Raw genomic sequence first — 22,481 nt, 5'->3', positions numbered from 1 at the left:
ATGAGCTTCAACTATTTGGAATTCGAAGAAAAACAAGAAGGAAAGAAAGACACCTTTGTAATATAAGAATAGCTCCTACGCTTAAAAATTATGTTTTATTTACAAAACATCTCAAACATTCATAATTTTCAAGTTAACTAGAATACGTATTCAACCAGTACTGATGGTTTCTTTTATAACTTAAACTAATTTGGTGAACAAACAAAATCTGAAACTTTTGCACACAACTCGAGGGAAAGATGGCACTCAATCGTCCTAGAAAAGTCCTATCATTTCTGTTGTAATCCTATTTATTTCAACGAATACATGTACAATATGTACTACGCATGCAATGATTTCGGCTGCTTTCTGGATGTGAGTGTGTGATGTTCACGTTTTGGTAAACTATTGCACGATCGCGATTGCTTAATATCACATAAACCCTCGTGACCGTCAAACTGAGCAATTATATCGCTATAAGGCTGGGAATAGTCACTGTAGTGTATAATTTCATCACGCAGTCGTAGTATCGTTCAAATACATTTGTAAGGTACGGATTCGTGGCATAAACCATTCCAAGCGAAAAATCAAGATTTCCATACATACTATTTTCCAGCGAAAAGGCTGGCCAGCAGATATGGTTCCAATCAAATGGATTCAATCAGTTTCTTAGTTTTGTTCAGATCTTCGACCTGTTCGTCGCTGCCACCAACGCATCCCACGCGCTGGCCCATACGTACCACTTGACCCGGTTGGAGGTTAAATCTGAAAATAAATTTACATCGTTAGATCCCCAAGCTTTCAAACATTGATCGGCAAACAAACATACTTGAAATCCCGTGGAGCTTCAAAGATTAGCACAACCGTACTGCCCATGTTGAACTGACCCAGCAGTTCTCCCTTGTTCAGGAACGCTTCATTCGGTAGGACAAGCTCGTCGTATTGCTTGCACCGGTGCGTTCCAACTTCCAGGCCAACCCATTGATTTGTCTTCAATTTTTCGTCCATGTAGATTTGAACCGATCCAACATTGGTGGCACCTGTAAAAGAAAACAAAAGCAGAATTGTAAGGTTTGAAGCACCATTTGCAGGCTAGCGTAACTTCAACGTTCATAGTGGTTCAGAGAATCTGTTCTGTTCAATAAGCTAGATGCATGATAGTCATTTCATCAGTCTTATGTGATTAAAAATTCATTCCTTAAGAAATCTCATGAAATCACTGTTGATGTAATCTATAAAATGCTAAGAAACCAAGCTTTGGCTTGAAATTTGTTGAGCTCGAGTCTTAAGTCGTACCAACAATCAATACGAAACTATCGATTTTAAATTGGCTTACTACTTGACTAGCCTATTGGTCCCAAGCAAATCGACTAACGCACCCCATTCTAGTATAAATTCCAGTACTACACTATGTTTGTTTTGATTCGCTATGAAAGTTTGACAGATAAAATGAGGGGTAAGTGGATTTTCCTATGTTTCGAGGGGTGAATCGATTAGCTTGGGACCGAAGATAGTACCAGAGCTGAGCCATAAAGTTGAGCACGTTTCTTCGGGACCTTCTGGTCCTAGAGTAGTAGAATTTCGACTGGAATGGGGTACGTTACTCGATTTGCTTGGGACCAATAGGCTAGTCAAGTAGTGAGCCAATTTAAAATCGTTAGTTTCCACCGGTTGGTAGTACACTGTCCATACCCGCACCTCAGTCGGCAAAATCGGCATGTTGAGAAAAAGACGACTTTCCACATTTATATAATTTGTTCTTTTCTCGTTGATTCTAGTTATCAATAACACCACTGCTGAAATTAGTTGCATTACAACATAACAATATCGTTTGTAACTAAAATATAATTAAAAATTTTGTTTATCACGAGAAAAACGAGCCGAAATCATATTGGACTGGTATGCGAGTACTTTCCTTGACGGGCGCAAAAATACTCGCATACCAGTCCCATTGCGCACTATCGCCTTGAGTTGTTTACCTCGGACGTAAGAAGTGAATTTCGAAATTAACATTGGATTAGTACTTTTCGCGTTGCATATAACGTAACTGTGATAAAAATGTCAGTTCTAGAAGCAACTAACGTATACGGTGTTGACGGTGAGAGTTCAGAAGACGACGGATTTGACTCGAACAACAAATCGGAGCAGTTCCCGGAATTTTCCCACACGGTTACTTTGTTTTTAACTCGTCCAAATATGGAAGATGGGCAAGCTGCTGGTCAGATTGATGACGATAGAGCTATTGGTGATAACAACAACTCTACAAAGGATTATTTTCTTTCCTTTATTTAACGTCGATCTCTGTTCCGCAATCTAGTGCCAACCACCGACGGACATCGATTGCCATCCATTGATGGTAATTGAATGTGCAGGAAGGCAGCTTCCACACCTGCGTAGAATATCGCACCCATTTAACACACATGGGCCGGAACCAACGGCTTTACTTCCCTTCCGAAAGAAGACGTGACCAGAGATTTTTATGCTTCAGAAACCAAATGCATCCACGGCAGAGAACATTCTGACGATTAAACTTATGAAAGGAAGATACGACAACGGATATTCTGACTCAGTCAACAGGATCCTTATTTCAACTACAAAATATGACAGCAGCTATCAACTTGATGATGTCACCCTGCATTTTAAACTTTAAAACACATACGAATTCAAAAACAATACATCTTTCATTGGTGAAAACAGTGCCTTGGACCATAATGGCAATTATAAGACACGTGCCGTGAACCAGCTACCAAACTTCCCCTACATTTTTTACACTGTACTCGATCCATGGCCACACTTCGCCAGCCTCGTAGTCTGCGAAGGGTCCGCAGGTCGCCTTCTGCTTGGCCGATCCACCTTGCCCGCTGCGCGCCTCTTTTTCTTGTTCTTGTTGGGTCGCTTTCTAGAACCATTTTCACTGGGTCGTCGTGCGGCATTCTTACGACGTGCCCAGCCCACCGTAGTCGCCCAATTTTTGCAATGTGGACGATGGATGGTTCTCCCAGCAGCTGGTGCAATTCGTGGTTCATTCGCCTCCTCCACGTTCCGTCATCCATCTGCACTCCACCGTAGATGGTATGCAACACCTTCCGTTCGAAAACACCAAGAGCGCGTTGGTCCTCCACGAGCATAGTCCAGGTCTCGTGGTCGTAGAGGACCACCGGTCTAATCAGCGTCTTGTAGGCAGTCAACTTCGAGTGGCGGCGAATTTTATTCGACCGGAGCGTCCTCCGGAGTCCAAAGTAGGCACGATTCCCTGCCATAATGCGTCTTTGAATTTCTCTGCTGGTATCATTTTCAGCGGTCACCAGTGAGCCCAAATACACGAACTCATCGACCACCTCGATTTCGTTACCTTCAATCTGAACTCGGGGTGGTAGGCTAACATTGACTTCCCTAGAACCTCTTCCTTTCATGTATTTTGTCTTTGATGCGTTGATGGCAAGTCCAATCCGTCTAGCTTCAGCCTTCAGTCTGATGTACGTTTCCGCCATCGTCTCAAAGTTCCGTGTCATGATGTCAATGTCATCGGCGAAGCCAAGAAGCTTGATGGACTTCCTTCAATCCCAGCTATCACACCTTCTAACGCGATGTTGAACAGCAGACACGAAAGTCCATCACCCTGCCGTAACCCCCTTCGAGATTCAAAGGGACTCGAGAGTGTCCCCGATACTCGAACAACGCACATCACTCGATCCATCGTCGCCTTGACCAATCGCGTCAGTTTATCCGGAAGTCCGTACTCGTGCATAATCTGCCATAGCTGATCTCGATCGATTGTGTCGTATGTGGATTTGAAATCGATGAACAAATGATGTGTGGGCACGTTGTATTCGCGCCATTTCTGCAGAACCTGCTGAATCGCGAAAATTTGGTCCGTGGTAGCGCGGCACCCATATATTCCCGCCTGGTCTTGCCCCACGAACTCTCTTGCAAATTGTGACAGGCGGCGGCATAGAATATGGGAGAGTACCTTGTAGGCGGCGCTCAGTAGTGTGTGTTGACCTTTTTGTAGATTGGGCATACGACACCTTCCATCCACTCCTCCGGTAATATCTCCTCCTCCCAAATCTTGGCGATTACCCAGTGCTTCACCACAGTATTTTAATAGCTCACTTGGTAGTTGAGTTGCTTTGTTGTTCTTCAGCCGACCGATCTCCTCCTCAACTTCTTGAAGATCAGGGACCGGTAGCCTGTCGTCTTCTTCTGTCGTTTCAAGGTCTGTTGTCGTGCCACCTTCGTTTTCTGCTGCATCATCGTTGAGGTGCTCGTCATAGTACTGCTTCCATTTCAGTCACCTCACACTCGTTCGTGAGAATGCTACCGTCCGAGTCCTTGCATATATCGGCTTGCGGCACGTAGCCTTTGCGCGAACTATTTTGCTTCTCGTAGAACTTCCGTGTGTCGTTTACATGGTACAGATTTACCATCGCCTCGCGATCTCGGTCTTCCTGCTGACGCTTTTTCCTTCGGAAAACCGAGTTTTGTCTGTTCCGCGCTTGTCTGTATCGCTCTACATTCAATCAAGATTCTTATATTTTTAGAAACAATTATCCTTAGTTGCAACGTCCCAAACATCATTTGGCAATATTCGATAACTAGGATCAAGAAAACGATGAAACTTCGCCTACCTAAAAAAAACCTCTCTTTGTTATAAGAATTTGCAATCAGCCGTTTTAAGTTTCGTATGATACAATTTTCAATTCATTCCTCAACATGATGCTGATTAAGTGTCGACTTAATTTCGATCATTTGATTCAATATGCTCGAACCGAACAAAATTGATCGTTTCGAATTCCGCAATGTGACCCCGGATTGGATGTCTTCCACTGACTATCGATTCAAGCTGAAAACAGTCACCCAGATGTGTTGCATTACTCCACTGATAACCGACAGTTCTGTTTCGTTCAATCTGGACAGTGTGCAATCGATTAGAAGGCGTTGTAGTAGCTAATCAAAGTTTCCCATGGGGTATAGTAAGTCAATCGCATGATTCAACGTCGAATATTTCCTGAGGTCAAATTTATGCTGTCGTAGATCCGCGTTGGCGCTTATCACTGTAGCGCGCGCTCGGGGCTTTAACCGTTCCCACCATACATCACCTCATCAAAGCTCAAGCAACAAATTGAGCTGTAGAGCACACTGAACGAGATAACCGCGTAATTGTAAAAATCATACCATATTCGAACATCTCAGATCCGGGAGGGAAACGATTGAAGCGTAACAAATATGCGTTTGTAAATAAGTACTTACCTACTGCGGTAAAGCTAAAGAATCCGTGCATCCATTTGCCAATGTAGAGGGCACGTTCATTCAGGCAAAACAGTCCTGGCATCCATTTGGCGACTTTTGGACTTACTGATAGCAGCTCGCCCGAGAAGTGTCGCCTGATTTCCGGTTTCCACGCAGCCGGCGAATGGAAGCGATGATAGTCACCCGGTGCCAAATAGATTATGCACTGATACAGTACGTTGTCGGGCGATTTTTTCTTGATCTTCTCGGTGATAGTAGGGCAATCGGTCTTATCACTCCAGGTGGGTGGTCCGAGAAAGTCTTCCAGGCTGTACGAGACACCCTTAACCTGATGAATGGGGATGTTTATAATTTATAGATTATAAATTTACGGTTTTATTTTGGGATGGCGTTCATCGGAATGCTTACCTGCTCGATTTGGCAATTGCTGGCGGTACCAAAATGCAGTACCCGCCCGTCGCATGGAGAAACAATGCAACTTTTCGGATCGACATAGCGCACATCATCCTTCAGAGATCGTGTGAAAAATGCTGCAAGACTACGGTAATTTCTGAAAAGGTAACAGGTGGAGGAGATTAGCAAATGCATGTGCGAGTAGTTAGACATGAAATATTAGGTAACACTCCGAACACCACATATGTAAAAGAAAGCCAATTGCGGGAGGGGAATATGCGCAAACATTGATAGTAAAAGCGGAATATGGGCAGGGTGGCACGGAAAAGTTTTACCTAGGGTCGATTTATAAACCAGGTTTAACTATATGGGTAAACCTGGTTCAAGATTTAAGCTGAGGTAAAAAAATTGGTCCTGTTGTCATTCAAACTGATAAGTTGGTATCCAGTAGACGAGCAGATTTTGAAATTTGAATTCAATTTTGAAAATTAGACAAGGGTTTTATCATCATCGACCTGTGACTAAAACTTTTCCGTTTATGTTAGATTCATAAATAAATATAATACATGTAAACGCTCTGTATTCGTTCGCTTTTACCGTTCCAGGTGTCCATCATTTATATTTTATTTCGATCTGATTTTTTGTCACTTAACTGTCGATTAAATCAAATTGATTATCATTATTTTCTGAAGCCAACGGGATTCCAGACTTCGCCATAAGAAAAGTGTAAAAATATACCGTGCGGGACCGAAATCCACACACCTCATAAAAATGTAGGCGCTTTATATTGCTCTTTCAGATATTTATGTCCGTCTTACGGATTAATTCCAGGTAAAAAGACTTTCCACCGCAGCTGCCAAATGAACAAGGCTTTAAAGAATCGCCAGCAAATATACTTCAATTTGTCAATGCACACCATGTTTTTTTCAGTATTCAGCTCATTTTCAGACTGGCAGTAGAACTTTGACAGCTGCGGTCAGGGTTGCTTCCACTCACTTGCTATAAAACAATGTTTTTCGGAATTATGAAATCATTAGATGATATAATTATATGTTGTACTTGTAAGAAACAAGAAGAGGGTATAAAGTATTTGTTTGACGCATAAAACATGTCAATTTCACATTCAGAGCGACACAATAAGCGATCTAATGATTCGCGAGCGTTCGCTCAGAGTGAGCGCTCACGAATCGTTAAATCGCTGATTGTGACGCACTGAAAGCAATATTGACAGGTTTTATGTATCAAACACATACTTCACGACCTCTTATTGTAACTGCCAAGTAATAATTATCATTATAACATCTAATGTTTTCAAAATTCGAAAAAGCAATTTTTTAAAGCAAGTGAGCGGAAGTAACCCTGGCTGCGATAGGACGGTAGGACTCTACGGTAGCCGCCAGACGGAAATTTTTCTTAAAATCCGCAATATGAGGTGTACGGATGACTCATTTCTTAGGGTACAGATTTCGGTCCCGCACGCTGCACAGTTTTCTAGAACCTGAAACGTGCGCCTGTATAATGGGGTTTACAGAACGCAACGCTTTCTCGTTGAATGAGGAGCATTTTTAATTTTATGCCAAAGCATAGTCTCCATGATTTAAATCAAGTGCCTTGTCTTTTGTAAAAACTTGGATGGATATATTTACCTTTAACCATCAAAATACAGAGCGTTTTAGAAGATCAACCACCACTACTAAGCAACTGAAGGAATGCAATTTACGTTTACCTTTTCATTCACTGAAAATCAGAATCTGTCAAATTTAAGCCAATCAAACTTTTTTCACGAACGGTTATCTATTGTCTATACACTTGCCAGAAGGACTTGTAGCTACTAGTGAGCTAGCGCAAAAAAGAATGTGGAACAATCAATTTTGATTTGCGGTCTCTGGGACGTGGAAAAACTGTAGCAAATCTAAAAAGGAATATGTCAATTGATTAAATCACTACACTTACTTGAAATCGGACGACGCAGCTTCCTCGATGTTCACACCGAATGCCGTTGAGTACAGACCATAGACGAGGGGCCTGGCGGGCGTCGGCACGCGACAGTCTGCCAACCAACCCCAGCATCTGCTCATCAACCTCAATGGCAGGGAACAATACACGTTCATCTGTGGAATATATCGTGAATTGTATGAATATTGGTTGATGCTAGTGTGTTCAGTTAATTCAATAATGCCCAAGCTTGCTTTACGTTTTGCGCAATGAGTAGCGAGCTTTTAAATTTTTTAAACGCAAAGAAGAAACGTGATAAGCAAGATCAGAGATCACTGAGAAAATTTTAAGAGCAAAGATTTTTACCTGCCATGAAGCTGCCGTTCGTGGGAGGCCCTTCCTATCGAGTTCACGATTATGAAGGTGCCATTGTGCTGCGGCGATCATGCAGATGCCGATCGGGGTCCAACGAAGAAAGACGCCCCGCCATGTTAACCAGCCGCCGGCAGCTAGTAACCACCAATCCAAAACGGATAATATAGTCCAACCCGCTCCTGCCTTCCAACTCCATTTTCTCTGAATTTTGTAAAATTTACCTGTAGATTGGCGACCTTGCTGCTGCTGTTGCTGTTGTTGTTGCTGCTGCTGCTGCTGCTGGTGGCTAGAATGTTGCTGAGTCGAACTCTGCTCCTGATGCTTGCCGCTTGAGATCGACCGCCTAACTACCGTCCATTTTGTCGACCATTTGTTGGGGAGTGGTTTGAAATTGACCGCTTTCGATAATCTGCGATAAAAGAAAACAAACCAATTCCAGATTAGGTTCATTTTGCTTTCACTGCTAGATAGATAGCTAGATTTAAATGTAACTGAAATCACATCGCGTCTAAAGGTTCAACAACCTCTTCCAAACAAACGGAGCCATCCGATCGGCAGACAGGGGATTTCTCGACTCGGCAAGATTCGTTCCTACCGGCTGATAGTAATCAACTGACGAGCTCGCGAATGATAAGCAGTTTGCGAGCGCAACATCGTCATCGTCGGTCGGTTGGCCGAAATTTCAAACTACCCACATGTCTACTATCACAACCCTAGCACATGTACATGTAGGTACGAACAATACAATACCCACCAACAATCTCACCCGGCTAAATGAAAACGACCTTGACAACAAATTATAGTGAGAGTTTGGCCGGTTGTCGTCGTCGTCATCATACGGTATGAATTGACACTGTTCAAGGTATCAGGCGGCTCCACGAGACTCCGCCTTCCTGAGGAGAGATCGCGTGTTTCTCTAATTTTCCACGCGCTACGGCTCACAAGAGGGCTAGATTCTTTCTTTGATGAATGCGTTAGTGAATGTAGGTAGGTAGGTATCTACAAGCGAATAAGAAAGCACGTTTCAGGCATGTGCAAACATTTTTTGCTATATATCACTGACGACACCAGCGAAAGTAAGGGGGGGGGGGGGACTTATGATTAGTTAATAATCCATGTGAATATGGATTCTGCTCATATTCCGACCTCACTCATCTCTATTTACTGTTCGATAACAGGAGATCGGTAGTGAGGGATCGTTTAGTTATGTCGTCCACTGTTGAAGGGAGAAGGGGAAGGGGTATTGCAACTGGTGCAAACTCGCTTCTCGGGAACGGGACAGGCGTGCTGCGTCACAGTATCGACGCGCAATTTGCACCCTTAGTATTCTGACTGTTAAACATGTGAGGGGATTGGGAGAGGCGGAAATAACTTGAATGGATAATTTTATCCGGAATAGAAACTTTATTTACATAGGGTAAATTATGGCTTCGGCACCCATTGACTGTTTTCGGCAACTAAAATTTAAACGTTAATTTCACTGTATTTTCGCATCAAAATACTTCGCTGAACGAATTTAACCGTAGTTGAAGATGCTAATTTCAAATAACAGACTAAAGTGGTAATTTTTATACGATAGATGAGGAGATGAAAGTAGCCGGCGCCGGTGGTGTAGTGGTAAGCGTGACTGCTTTCTAACACCCCAGTGGGTCTGGGTTCAATCCCAGCCGAGGTCGGTGGGATTTTTCTGAGGCATAAAAATCTCTGGTCACGCCTTCCTTCGGAAGGGAAGTAAAGCCGTTGGTCCCGGCCCATGTGTGTTGTGAATGGGTGCGATATCCTACGCAGGTGTGGAAGCTGCCTTCCTGCACATTCGGTTGCCGTCAATGGATGGCAATCGATGTCCGTCGGTGATTGGCACTAGATTGCGGAACAGAGACCGACGTTAAATAAAGGAAAAAAAAAAAGGAGATGAAAGTATAGAATTGATAGTTCCGTTTAGAGTACGGCAGTGTGAAAATTGCATATAGAAGTAGAAAGCGAGCTAGACAACTTTTAGGAAGATACAAATCAGTTTTATCAAACTCCTTCTTTGGAGAGGGATGATGAGGGGTGTCCCCCCGCAACCACTGGCAAAAAGAGATGATCACCGACCCGCTCATGTACCAACGATGTGTTTGAAACAAGGTTGCAAAGACTCATTTCAGCTAAAATAATGTTTTTCGGAATAATAAAACCAAAAGATGGTATGATGGCATGTTTTACTTGTAACTTACAAGAAGAGGTTACAAAGTATGCGTTGGAAACATAAAACCTGTAAATTTTGCTTTCTATGAGTCACAATCAGCGATTTGCTGATCGCTGAGTGAGTGAGTGAGTGAGTGAGTGAGTTTGTGAAAAATCGCTGATTGTGACTCTCATGAAGTGAAATAAACAGGTTTAATATGTCAAACACATTCTTTGCAACCTCTTCTTGTATCCTACCAATTCAAAATTTGATCATGGCATCTAATTATTTCATAATTTAGAAAAACATTGTTTTAGCTGAAATGAGTCTTTGCAACCTTGGTTTGAAACAGTAGCTATTGTTACCTCTACCATAGTATCCCAAGTAGCATTGCAGGTTTTATCGCGGTTTTATAGCATTCTACAAGTCTAAATCATGGTCTACAGAACCCTCATAAAACCAAAATTGTTACTTGGGATGTGCTCCTGTCATCGTCGACTTGACGATCTCGAGGGGACACGGGTAGGGTAGGTGCTGCTAATGTACCTTTCGACCAATGACAGTAATCTATCGTATAAAAATTACCACTTTAGTCTGTTATTTGAAATTAGCATCTTCAACTATGTAAATTGTTGACTTCACGCAGAAGTAATACTATACATATAGTCAAAGAATTTACCCGATTCTTTAGCCTTTCAGCTTCAATCTGATTACATTTTTACGACTGATCAAACCTGTTATGCCAGGTATTTCTTTAAATGCAATACACGCACTACAAGGTACGGCTGATTTCGAGTTGGCGATAATAGAACAGCTGGTTAGCACGCAGTTCAAATGGAATATATGCCGAAAAACAGACGTTGCCGACAATAGTCACACTCAACTGAAAAGTTTAGAGCGTTGTAAAATCTGTTTTGGACAATTCTCTCGATTGGAATGGATAGAACAATAAGCAGCAGATAAATGTAAACAAACAAAGACGTCATATGTGCGCGTGACGCTAAGAAATTGCTAATAGAAGTGCGAACGCTGTAAAAATACGTAAATTTCCCTATTTAAATGAAGTTTGGAAGTAAAATTTAAGAAACTTTATAGTTGATTTCGTAATTTTTCTAGATCAAAATTTGAAAAACATTTTGAATGATCAATCTTCTAAAATTAATCAGACGAAAAGTTTTTCCAAGCTTGGATTCATGGATTTATTATTTCAAGCTTGAAGTTAACGATACATAGTTGCAGATGCTCAACGTCAAATATCAGATAGATGAGGAGATGAAAGTATAGAGTTGATCGTTCCGTTAGAGTAAATTGTATATAGAGAGTAGAAAGCGGGAGGAAACACCCCTTACCATCCCTCATCAACGGATGAGTTTGGTAAAGGGGATGTACCCGATTCCCGACTCACTTCACTGAATGGAGCAGAATGTGACAAAAGTCCAGAAAAATTGTGACCCTTTGGCATTTATTGCGGAAAACCACTATCTTCGTTATTTACCAAGCTATGCCTAAATCTGAGCACAAACAAATGTTTTTTTATGTCCTACACACCATCATGGGGCATTTATAGATTTACAGTGGCAAAACTTCTCAAAAACTGCCATTAAGTTTGCGAACTTTTGCCCCATTGCTGAAAAGAAATTTTGCCTCACTCTTACTTGGAGTTTGCCCCACCTTACTCTATGAGCCATAACAAAAATGCGAATTTCTTCATACGATTTGTATGAAAATGTTAGCAATTTTTTATGGCGCGTACTGTATGAGTACTGAGTATTTTAAAATTTGAAAACTCAAAATTGAGTTGAAATTCAAATTATTTAAACTGTTATTACTACGAACAATTTTATCAAGCATCTCACTTGACGGCAGGTGCTAAAAAAATGTGTTATTTTATTTTCTCAAAATTGTACATATTTGTATTTCAGTGCCAACGGTGAAACCTCAATTCATCATAAGATAACAAAGTTACAACGAGTTGTCCCACAGCTGTCTACAGCAGCAGTCGATTTTTTATTTCGGTGTGAACCACGCAATAGCCTGTTTTCGAGACTCGCTATTATATAGTTGCTCTTTGTTCGTTGCTAGCAGTTCGGTGCCTTTTGTTGCTACGGTGTAAGATGTGTGAAGTAAAAAACACCATCAAGTTTAGCTTCAGCCATTGTGATGCCAAACCAAACATCGGAGAGATAGTAAATTTCGCCAAAGCATTCGACGCGGATCCGGCTGAAATGGAAGCTGTTTATCACATTGGTGAGGAAAGAGGAGTCTTCATGAAGTTCAAATCAGAGGAAGCGATGCTCCATGCTCTGACATTCAATTCGGAAGATTTAATCTTCCATTATGCGAATGGAACGACGGCAAAGCTACGCATGTCGCATGCTGGTGAATTCATTCAATATGTGCGTGTGTATGACTTACCACCAGAGGTACCCGACAACGAGCTGGATAAAGTGCTGGGGAAATATGGGAAAATTAAACCCATCATCCGGGAGAAATTTCAGACTGATCTGTGTTTTGAGGTATATACAGGAATACGCGGTATATATATGGATGTGAAGAAGGAAATCCCCACGTCATTACATTTCTTCAATCGCAAAGGAAATATTTTTTATGATGGCAACAAAGATAAATGTTTTCTGTGCAAGGCGGACGGACACCGGAAGCTTTCCTGCCCCAAGCGGAAGGCTCGGAAGGAACCGGAGAAGCAACTGAAGGAAAAAGGAAAGCAGCTAAATGAAAGAAAACAAAACAGCAGCAGTACGTATGGTGGTGTAGTGGGGAAAGTGAGTCGTTAGTCATTAGCGACCAGGAAACGGACACGGGGTTGGAGATGTTGATTGCAAATAACGAAATGGACGTAACGACCCCGACGACCGACGAGAGTAGTGGAGAGCATGCAACGGGAAACGACGTTCAGAAGCAGCAGCAGCGATCACGATTCGGGTTCAATGAAAATGAGGAACAAATTCGGGAAAGAAAGAAGTTGCGTGCACGGGAGAAGCTCGCTTTGTCGCCGCTTCGATAGCCACCCAGAAAAATCCTATGATAAAATGCATTGTCATATCTTTTTTTTTTGTATTTTGAGTACCAAAATTGGTATTCCATGTTACTCGGCTCCGCTAAGTTATTTTTATAACATTTGAGCCTGCCAAATAAACGAAATGAAAAAAAAACAAAGTTACAACACGTCAAAGTTGACAATTTTATATAAAAATCGGTATGCATTGCTATTATATCGAACAGCTCTGTAAAACGTCTTCAGGCAAGTTCGTGAATTGTTCCAATAGTTTATGAAACTTTGATAAATTCATCTGAAATCATCAAAGCATCCTCATCGAAAAAGAACCAAACAATGGTGTCTTTACAAAATGTGTGGTCGCAATATGTTTGAGCATGATCTTGATTTTCAAAGTTGGAATATTATCGCACTACTGACAAGGTTGTCGAATATGTCGACATGCTTCGTTCAAAGTTAAACTATTAGAATATCCAAGCTCACCGGCACGGCACGGGATAAACTATCGTGGGAACCAAACACACCGACCGATATTCATTTCGGGCTCAAAATCGCTATCGTAAATCAGCAAGAACTATCAGCCCTACCTAGTCAACTATAAGAAAGTTACATTTTTACCACGTTTCGCATTATATTTGAATATACAATGTGGTAGGGTTAACTACCCTATTTCCGGCCTATTAAGCACAACCCACATTTAGTCTTTCTTAATCTAGCGCAGTTTAGCACCAAACGGAATGTTATTATTACTGATGGATTCCAAATTTATTTACCTTTCAGTATGTATCGTAAGATTTGATAAAGAGAAACCAATCGTTGAGATATTGTCAAAAGTCTAACACTACTTCTTTACGCCAAACTCGGCCTACGGATTCTAAACTCGGCCTAACGCATTAAAACACCAATGAATTCACTTCGGCCTATCGGATGAAGATAAAAATTGATTCGGTCAGAGCGCTTCTTTTGTTTTTGGGAATAATGGGTGCAAACCTTCATATCACGCGTTCTCATTGACTTCGTTGGTAGCTTATTAACTAAAGTATCGTACCAAATGCATAATTGACATGTTAACTCTGAAATCAATGGGCGATTAGGCCGAAGTAGTTCTCTACCCTAACTAAAGTGAACCTATAAGTTAAGATCCTATATATATTTACATGTTCAGTAAAAGGCACCTACGATTCTAGCACTGCTACTGGTTACACTATTCACACGAATAATATGTTTAGAGGTTCATCTACTGATAACAGCATGTGTATACTGAGTAGTCACATTATGGAACACCTCCTGACGGGTACCGACAACTATTTGATAATGACCGATTTCGTTCTCCCCATAAAGATAAGGTGCGTACTGCGGAGCATGATTAGGGATGCTCTGCGCATCGCTACAATAGGTTCCCTAGGGGAATGGTTTGTAGTAACCCTTTCAAATGAATAATAAATGCGTGTCAGTGAGCTACGGAAAAATCTGTGCCTGCCGGTAAACAAGCTAAAACATTGTTGCGACGAAACTCGATATGGCGCATTGTAACATATTATAACATGATGATACGCAATCAAGGGAAAGACTAAGTCGTAGATATGTTATTCAATTAACTTAACTTGTCTGAAGAATATCAATAACTATTATTTTTAACGATACGATATCGATCTTGCAAAACCTGTAAAACACTACATGCACTAATTTCCAAGCTTATCGCGCATATAAGCAAACATCTATGCACGCCATTCATACGCTGGTAAACCTTATCTCCGACAATCTACCGGACCTAATCTATGTTATCAGTTTGTTGGCACATTTCTCCAACCAAATGTAACAAAGTAAAACACAAAAAAACGGAAACTGGTTCAACATTGACCAGTCTTCTCGTCGGCACCGCGCTGGCTGAATTGATTGTGTAACCAACATCAAAACGATGGCGCATATTTAATGCTGCTAACACCTACCTGTCGGAAGAATGGTCAAGTCCTTTCTTTTAGTTTAAAACAGAAACAAAAATGATTCTAAAAATACACACACTTGGGCAGTCGCATGTGAAGGTAGGAATCAAACTCAACAGGCACAGAAACATGTGACTGGATACCTATAACATTCAGGAACAATAATTGCTCATATGTTCGAGCTTCGTGGTCGCCAAGGCGAAAGAATGTGATGTTAATCCTATAACGTGCAGCAGTGCATTTTTCTATCATATTCCGATCAGATTCTAATGGTTAACGAAGTCGGAAGTGTAATACGAAACACATCGATATGTCCTAGTTCCCGATAGTGTTGTTCACAATCAATAATTATTACTTACAATCGAGTCTTCGGCATCAAATACACTGCCATTTCTTTCTACTTGATGAGTACTGTCACGATCAATTGAACTTGTTTCGACAAACTTCTAATTCAATCTCACAGGTTTAACAACAGTTCAATTACTTAGAAACGTATATTGATCCCGACCGCACGACCGAACGCAACAAAACAATCTGAAAGAAAGAATCTTCAGTTCGAATGCTGGACAGCGAAGAAAGGGAGTCGGACAGCAATGTTTATGAATGAACGTCTGGCACCAATACAAGCGCACGTTACGACATATAACGGGTTTTGACGTTTGTGATCATATGACTTGACAGTGCAGTAGTGCGCAATCGTTAGTCCGGTAGGGGCAATGATGTGGCTGCGTACAGGCATACGTTCAATTTAAAACAACTCTAATTTGAGTATAATATAATACATATAATATTATTATCGATACAGTTGAAAAGCGAAATTAGCCACTAGGGTTGATGCATATATTATGTCACGCTCTAATGGGGAGGGAGAGGGAGTCTAAGATTTTGTGACAAGCAATGCATTAGGTATAGGAAAAACGTCACGATAGGGGGGAGGGGTAATTTTTTGCTCGATTTAGCGTGACATAATTAATGCATGGGCCCCTAGTTGTGATTCGGTTTTATACCCCGTTCACGTTACACCGTATATCACGTGATATACGCTGTCTTGCAATGAGCACTCATACATCTAGTTTTCACTGGAAATCATATGTATGAGTGCTCATTGCAAGACAGCCTATATTACGTGATATAGACTGTAATGTGAACGGGGTATTACTTTACTACTTCGGTTCGCGTGTTAAGGTCCTTAAAACTTTTGTTTACAAAAGCTTTTGTGCCATTTTCAAATAATACATACGCCTGCAATAATAAACCTAATCTGGCAATTACTTTACTACTTCGGTTCGCGTGTTAAGGTCCTTAAAACTTTTGTTTACAAAAGCTTTTGTGCCATTTTCAAATAATACCTACGCCTGCAATAATAAACCTAATCTGGCAATCGACGTCATCCAAACCATATTTTTTTCTTTCTTGATTTGTTTTCCGTCGATCTTGTTTTCCGTGCTGAGCACCAATGCTACCAACGCCAGGAAGGCAGTTCCCACACCTGTATCCTAAAGCCCTACAGTAAAAGTATGGACGACTGTCACCACAAAACTGAAAAAGCTGTTCCAATCGAGCAAAGCGGTGCATTTTGACGGTTCGATTGGAACAACTTTTGACAGACGTCCATACTTTTACTGTAGGGCTTTACTGTATCCTACCTATCAGGCCAGTGACAGGGCCTATACCAACAGTAGCGTTTGAGAGTAAGCAGCATGTCCCGGGCTCAAATCATTTATTTTGCTGTGTTGGGCCCGCTGTCACGGTATAACATGTTACCCACGCGCCTGCCACTGGGCTGCTACATATCGACCCATCAACTCATGAACCGGGGACCAACGGCTTTTCTTCCCTTGGAAGGCGTGATCAGAGATGTTATGCCTCAGAACATCCCGGCGGCGCCAACTGGGGTTGAACCCTGGCCTACTGAGGTGAGAGGTAATCACCACACCACCAACGTCGCTATCCAAAACATTTGTAGAATAGTTCTATTATTTGGGTTATCGTTCGTTTATGGTATTTTTATTAGGGTAAAAGAATCAGTAATAATAATAATAAGAAGAAGAAGCGACAGGGATGTAAGTTGCACTCATGATATGCATTTGCGTAAGATGCAGAACTTATTAATTTAGCTGGTTTATTTTGCTGAGGGCATTTTTTTTTAAATTCTGCGTGGTGGATTTATTTTTGGACACGTTGGGGCAAAGTAACAGCTAAATTTATGGTCTAACTATCAAATTTATGTCAATGCAATGCAAACGTAAATTTTTAACAAACCTGGTAATCTGATCAAGCCCATTTATTCTGAAAATCTTAAAGAAAAACAAAAAAAAAATAAACAGAGGTTATGATTTTAAACTGTAGACCATAAGCAAATTTAAGGCATTGAGGTCATGTTAAGTTAATGAATTTCAACTTTTTAACCACTGTACGACATGGCCGCCTGTTAAAGCACATGAAAATGAATCCCCTATTGTGAAAAGGCTCATGATTTAATACAAGTACCTGGTTAAGATGCATTTTTTCAGTCTAGTAATTAATTGAAATTTTCAGGGAAAAACATAATTGATAGGATTTTTTTGAATGTGTCACGTTTTGTTACAAACGGCGGGGAGGGGGTCGAAAATATTGACTTTTAGCGTTAGTGCCTTCTCCGTCGGTTTCGACATTTCTTAGCACCATGTTTGTTGTGGAGATCATTGAAACCTGACAGTGAATATGGCAGAGTGCTTCGCGGTCGCCTGAAAACTTAGAGAAACTGTACGTCTTGCTTGACAATTTGTGTACATGCAGAAAGGATAAGTTGGGAATAGAAACAATTTTGTGCACGTTGAAAATTGTATGAGAGATTTGGATAAAAATGGGAAAACCCTGAAGCGTCGTTAATACCAATGAAATGACGTCAATATATAATGTATTGTTAATATGTAGGATTATTGTCAAGAACAGCAATCGTGTAGGGTCCAGTTTTGACTACAGCAGCGTTTGGGGCTGATCATGGGCATCTTTTGTCAGGAAATTTGTCATTTGTCCATCGGATTGTATTGAAAATACTTCTGCCATGTAGGGTGCACTTTAGACATCGATGTCCGTCGGTGATTAGGACCAGTGGCAGGATGTGCTGTCAAATCGGCCTACTGAACCAGCTATCAGTGAGATATAAATATGTAAGGCTCAGTGAATTTGTCATCTCTTTCGTTCTTCCGGTGTTTAAAAGGTTGAAGGAGTGTGACGTCAAACTCCGTTATCCATTTGATCAGCCGGAGAACGAAATAGACGACAAATTTACTGGGCCTCACCTGTTTACGCTCATTGATTTTCCATACACGGTAATCTCAAAATACCCAATAATGACTACAAAGTAAGCATTTTCGAGGGAGACTGGGACTACACATTAAATGAGTAAAAATATTACCAATTTATGAGTATTTGTAGTAATGCTATCGACTGGTGGACTATTTGTAAACAAATTTTATCGGCTTTCAGTCTTTTAGCGAGTAAAACTATGTTTTTCCTCTACTCCCAACGTTTCAATGGAATATTCCATCTTTTTCAAGGGATCTACAAAGAATTGTTACATAGCTTAAGATGTTTCAAAATTTACAAGTGAATTACAAGTTGGTGACTTACAGAAAATAACGGTTTTTTGTCAGGTGGTCTGTGATTAACAGTGATTATCGTCACTTGATCGAAATCTTGCATCAATTTAGCTATATGTATTTTTTAATCAAAAATGAATACTTACTACTTGTTTTTGTAGTTGTAATTACTCATAAATGGGTAAAATTATACTCATTTAATGGGTTGTCCAAGTTTCCCTCGAAAATGCTTATTTTGTACTCATTATTGGATATTTTGCGGTTACCGTGTATGTGAATTAGGTTCCAAACATCAACAAATCATTGTTGATTATGGCTTTTTTGTCGACCAGTTATGCGAGGTACGCGACGATTGTTTGTATTTGACAGTCAAATTCCTATTCTGAAGTTTCCTAAAATTTTCAGATCATTCTTACAGGTTCTTTAACCACCCTAAAAGTCTGAACTTTCCTGAAGATCTCGAACCTTCCCTGAAGTTATCTGAACTTCTGTGAAGATGACTGAACTTCTGTGAAGTTGTCTGGACTTCCGTGAAGTTGCCTGGACTTGAAATTCTCTAGATATACCTTGAATTCTCGGAGCTTCATGAAAGTTTCTTCAACTTCTCTGAAGTTAATGGAACCAGCTTGAAATTTTAGAAACTTCTGGAAAGATCCTGAAGTTTTCTGAACTTCCCCAAAGTTCCAGTAGTCTATCGGTAATCCTCGTAACTTCTATTAGGTTCCTACAATTTTCGTGAAGTTAAGTTATCTGAAGTTTTGGGAACCTCAATAAGTATTCACAATTCTTCTTTAATTTTTTTCAACAGCAACAGACTCAATGTAGCTCCAAAGGTTGGATAATTTAAAATTAAAAGTAAAGGTCACACATTAAAAAAAAACTACAAGGGACAGCCCAATGGGGTTGAACGCAATGATGACGTAGGACTACGTGGTATGATATAATAAATATTTTTGTTAACTGCATCAGGAGCTTGTGTTTTGTATAGGAATAGGAATTTTAGCGGGGTTTATACTCTTTAGTATGACTATGATTGCCCTGAAAAGAACCTTTTGATATGAATTTTAGTTGGGACATGTTCAGAAAATTAACTCTTTTGAAAAATGTTGGTGGCCCTAAAAAGGGCCGATGGTAGTACAGGCTTTGGAAGATGATGATGACGTGTACGCAGCTGCGTATTCAGTGACGGCATCACGGATCACTTTTTCTCGGCACACCTCGGGTTTCCTCGTACTTCAGACCGGAGATGAGCTTGACACCACCACGTCGAGCCAGACGACGAATGGCAGGCCCTGGATGTTATCACACGATGACACTTGGCGACTCCTTTACCAAATCCTTTGCCACCCTTGCCACGACCAGTCATGTCTCCTGGTTGTTTACCGTTGAACGGGTGAATCGCAACTAATGCGAAGGCGCAGTTAGCTACCTGTTATATAGACAACCTGCTCTGCCGGTACCATATTTTCTCGCTTCCTATTGGCTATACACAGTAACCAACTCGACTATCCAAAGTCCGCTCGATGATCAGGTTGCGCAATGCGTTCAAAACTTAGATGTCTCCCCTTGTGTCGTGCCTCCGGCGGATATGATTACAGTACAACAGATTTGCTCAGCGCTGAAATGTACCAAGAACATGAAGGCTCCCGGGTTTGACGGTATATTCAACTTGATCTTGAAGAGACTCAGCATGAAAGTGCAGTCTCTTCTAACCGCTATCTTCAACAGATGTTTGGAACTGCACTACTTTCCAAGTATCTGGAAAGTAGCAAAAATCATACCAATCCGCAAACCCGGTAAGGATCCAACATTGCCTTCAAGCTACAGACCAATCAGCCTCCTTTCAGCGCTGAGTAAATTGTTCGAGAAACTCATTCTCAATCGTTTGCTCAAGTTTGTCGAGGAAAACAACATTCTCCTTCCGGAACAGTTTGAATTCAGAAAGGGGCACTCCACCAATCACCAGCTAGTGCGGGTGATGAATAACATCCGAAGTAACAAAGCTGTATCCAAGTCCACAGCCATGGCCTTGCTAGATGTCGAAAAGGCGTTTGACAATGTTTGGCATGACGGACTTGTGTACAAGCTTTGTAACTTCAACTTCCCATTACATCTGGTTAAAATCACTCGTAACTACCTACAGCAAAGGTCGTTTAAGGTATCGTTGATGGTTGTCTTTCAGACACGTTTTCCATCCCAGCAGGAGTCCCGCAAGGCAGCCTGCTGGGCCCCTTGCTTTACAGCATTTACACTTCCGACATTCCTCCCCTCGGCGACGGTTGCGTATTTTTCCTGTTCGCTGATGAAACCGCAATAGCCGTCAAAGGAAGGATGCCTCGCAAAATAACGAACAAACTTCAACAATGCCTTAACGCCTTTGCTGATTATGCCACCACGTGAAAAATTAAAATCAATCCATCCAAAACACAAACAATCGTGTTCCTCCATCGGCAATCGCTGAAACTAAAACCGGCTCTCTCTTGTACTGTAATCATGGATGGCACAAGGGTTGAGTGGTCTGCCGAAGTAACCTATCTCGGGATGTTGTTCGATAAAAAGCTCCTCTTCCGTTCGCATGTAGAAAAAACTGTAGTCAAGTGTTCTGCCTTGGTTAGGTCTGTATCCGCTGATTTGCCGCCGATCCCGCCTCTCAAGGGTGAACAAACTGGCTGTCTACAAACAAATAATAGCACCTGCGATCCTCTATGCAGCTCCGGTGTGGGAATCATGTGCACAGACTCACAGGAATAAAATCCAGGTTGCTCAGAATAGAGTGCTGAGGATGGTACTTGATCGTCCTTTCGGCACTAGAATAACAAATTTACACAAAGAGGCAGGCATTGTCAAAATAAATTCCAGAATTAACGAAATTAAGACTAAATTTGCACAAAAATGTAATATATCAGAACATGTTTTGATAAGCAATTTGTATATAGTAGATTAGGTTTATATAGTAGTTGAAGGTTAGTTGTAGTTGTAAATAGTAGTTATAAGTAGTCTCCTTTTTCAAATTTTAAACAAACCAATTCCACCAAGGTGGTCATTCTTAAAACAGGCCTGATAGGACTAAGAACTGTAATTAATAATAATTGAAATTTCAAAGGAACTAAAGTTGAAAAGACGCATCTGTGTCACTTGATAAGTAGTACATGTTAACCACACAAGATGATAATAAAGATAATTTAAAGTCGCGTTCGCATTAGTTGCGATGCACCCGTTCAACGGCAAACACCAAGAGGCATGACTGGTCGTGGCAAGAGTGGCAAGGATTTGGTAAAGGAGCCCGTGTGCTGAAGGTGTGCCGAGAAAATGTGATCCGTGATGCCGTCACTGAACACGCCAAGAGCAGACGCATCATTATCACCAACAACCAAGTAACAAAACGGCCCTTTTCAGGGCCACCAAGTTCATTTAAGTGAAGAGTTAGAATTTTTAAAGAACTACAAAAATAGTTTTCACCATTAAGTCAAGGCCTATTTTTTTCATTGATGGCGCTGTTCCATTGATAGTAAGTTCGAAATTTGGAAAAGTGGATAAAACGTTTTGGATGCATATTATGGTCAAAATAAGTCAAAAGAAATCATTCATTATCGTTAAGTTTTTCCTAGAAATGTTTGATATTTTTTTTTTCTTGCAGAATATGTTAAAAGGGAGGGAATTTTTATGTAATTTTTATGCAGAATATGCAAAATGGGAGGGACTTCAAATGCTAGTCCTCCCTCCCCCACCAAATGTTACAGAGTGTCATCAAAATACATGGAATATTGAGATATTGAGATCGTGAGAGGGAATTTTCTCTTTCAAATTTGAATGTTTTGGCTTTCTGGGGATTGGTAGTAAAG

At 41.0% G+C, this 22,481-nt stretch overlaps 1 protein-coding gene across 3 annotated transcripts; it reads right to left on the bottom strand.

Annotated features, from left to right (window-relative positions):
- Positions 1 to 79: 79 nt before the first annotated feature.
- On the bottom strand, positions 80 to 15,574 carry Pisd (phosphatidylserine decarboxylase). Of its 3 annotated transcripts, none has more exons than XM_065218706.1 (7): positions 15,415 to 15,574; positions 7,924 to 8,341; positions 7,576 to 7,733; positions 5,638 to 5,779; positions 5,230 to 5,557; positions 809 to 1,019; positions 80 to 744 (listed from the first exon to the last, which is right to left on the bottom strand). In XM_065218706.1, exons 1-7 carry the CDS (start codon positions 15,444 to 15,446, stop codon positions 627 to 629), a joined length of 1,407 nt encoding a protein of 468 aa, XP_065074778.1. In that variant the 5' UTR covers positions 15,447 to 15,574; the 3' UTR covers positions 80 to 626. The 3 variants fall into 3 exon arrangements, with proteins under 3 accessions (XP_065074778.1, XP_065074779.1, XP_065074776.1); XM_065218707.1 differs by lacking the exon at positions 15,415 to 15,574 and adding an exon at positions 8,457 to 8,529; XM_065218704.1 differs by lacking the exon at positions 15,415 to 15,574 and having other exon boundaries at positions 7,924 to 8,397.
- Positions 15,575 to 22,481: the final 6,907 nt, after the last annotated feature.

This window comes from Ochlerotatus camptorhynchus, unplaced genomic scaffold (assembly GCF_037179485.1).
Source record: "Ochlerotatus camptorhynchus isolate MF236.1 unplaced genomic scaffold, CSIRO-AGI_Acam_v1.1 ptg000093l, whole genome shotgun sequence".
Lineage (NCBI taxonomy): Eukaryota > Metazoa > Arthropoda > Insecta > Diptera > Culicidae > Ochlerotatus > Ochlerotatus camptorhynchus.
This window is presented reverse-complemented; position numbering and strand designations above follow the sequence as displayed.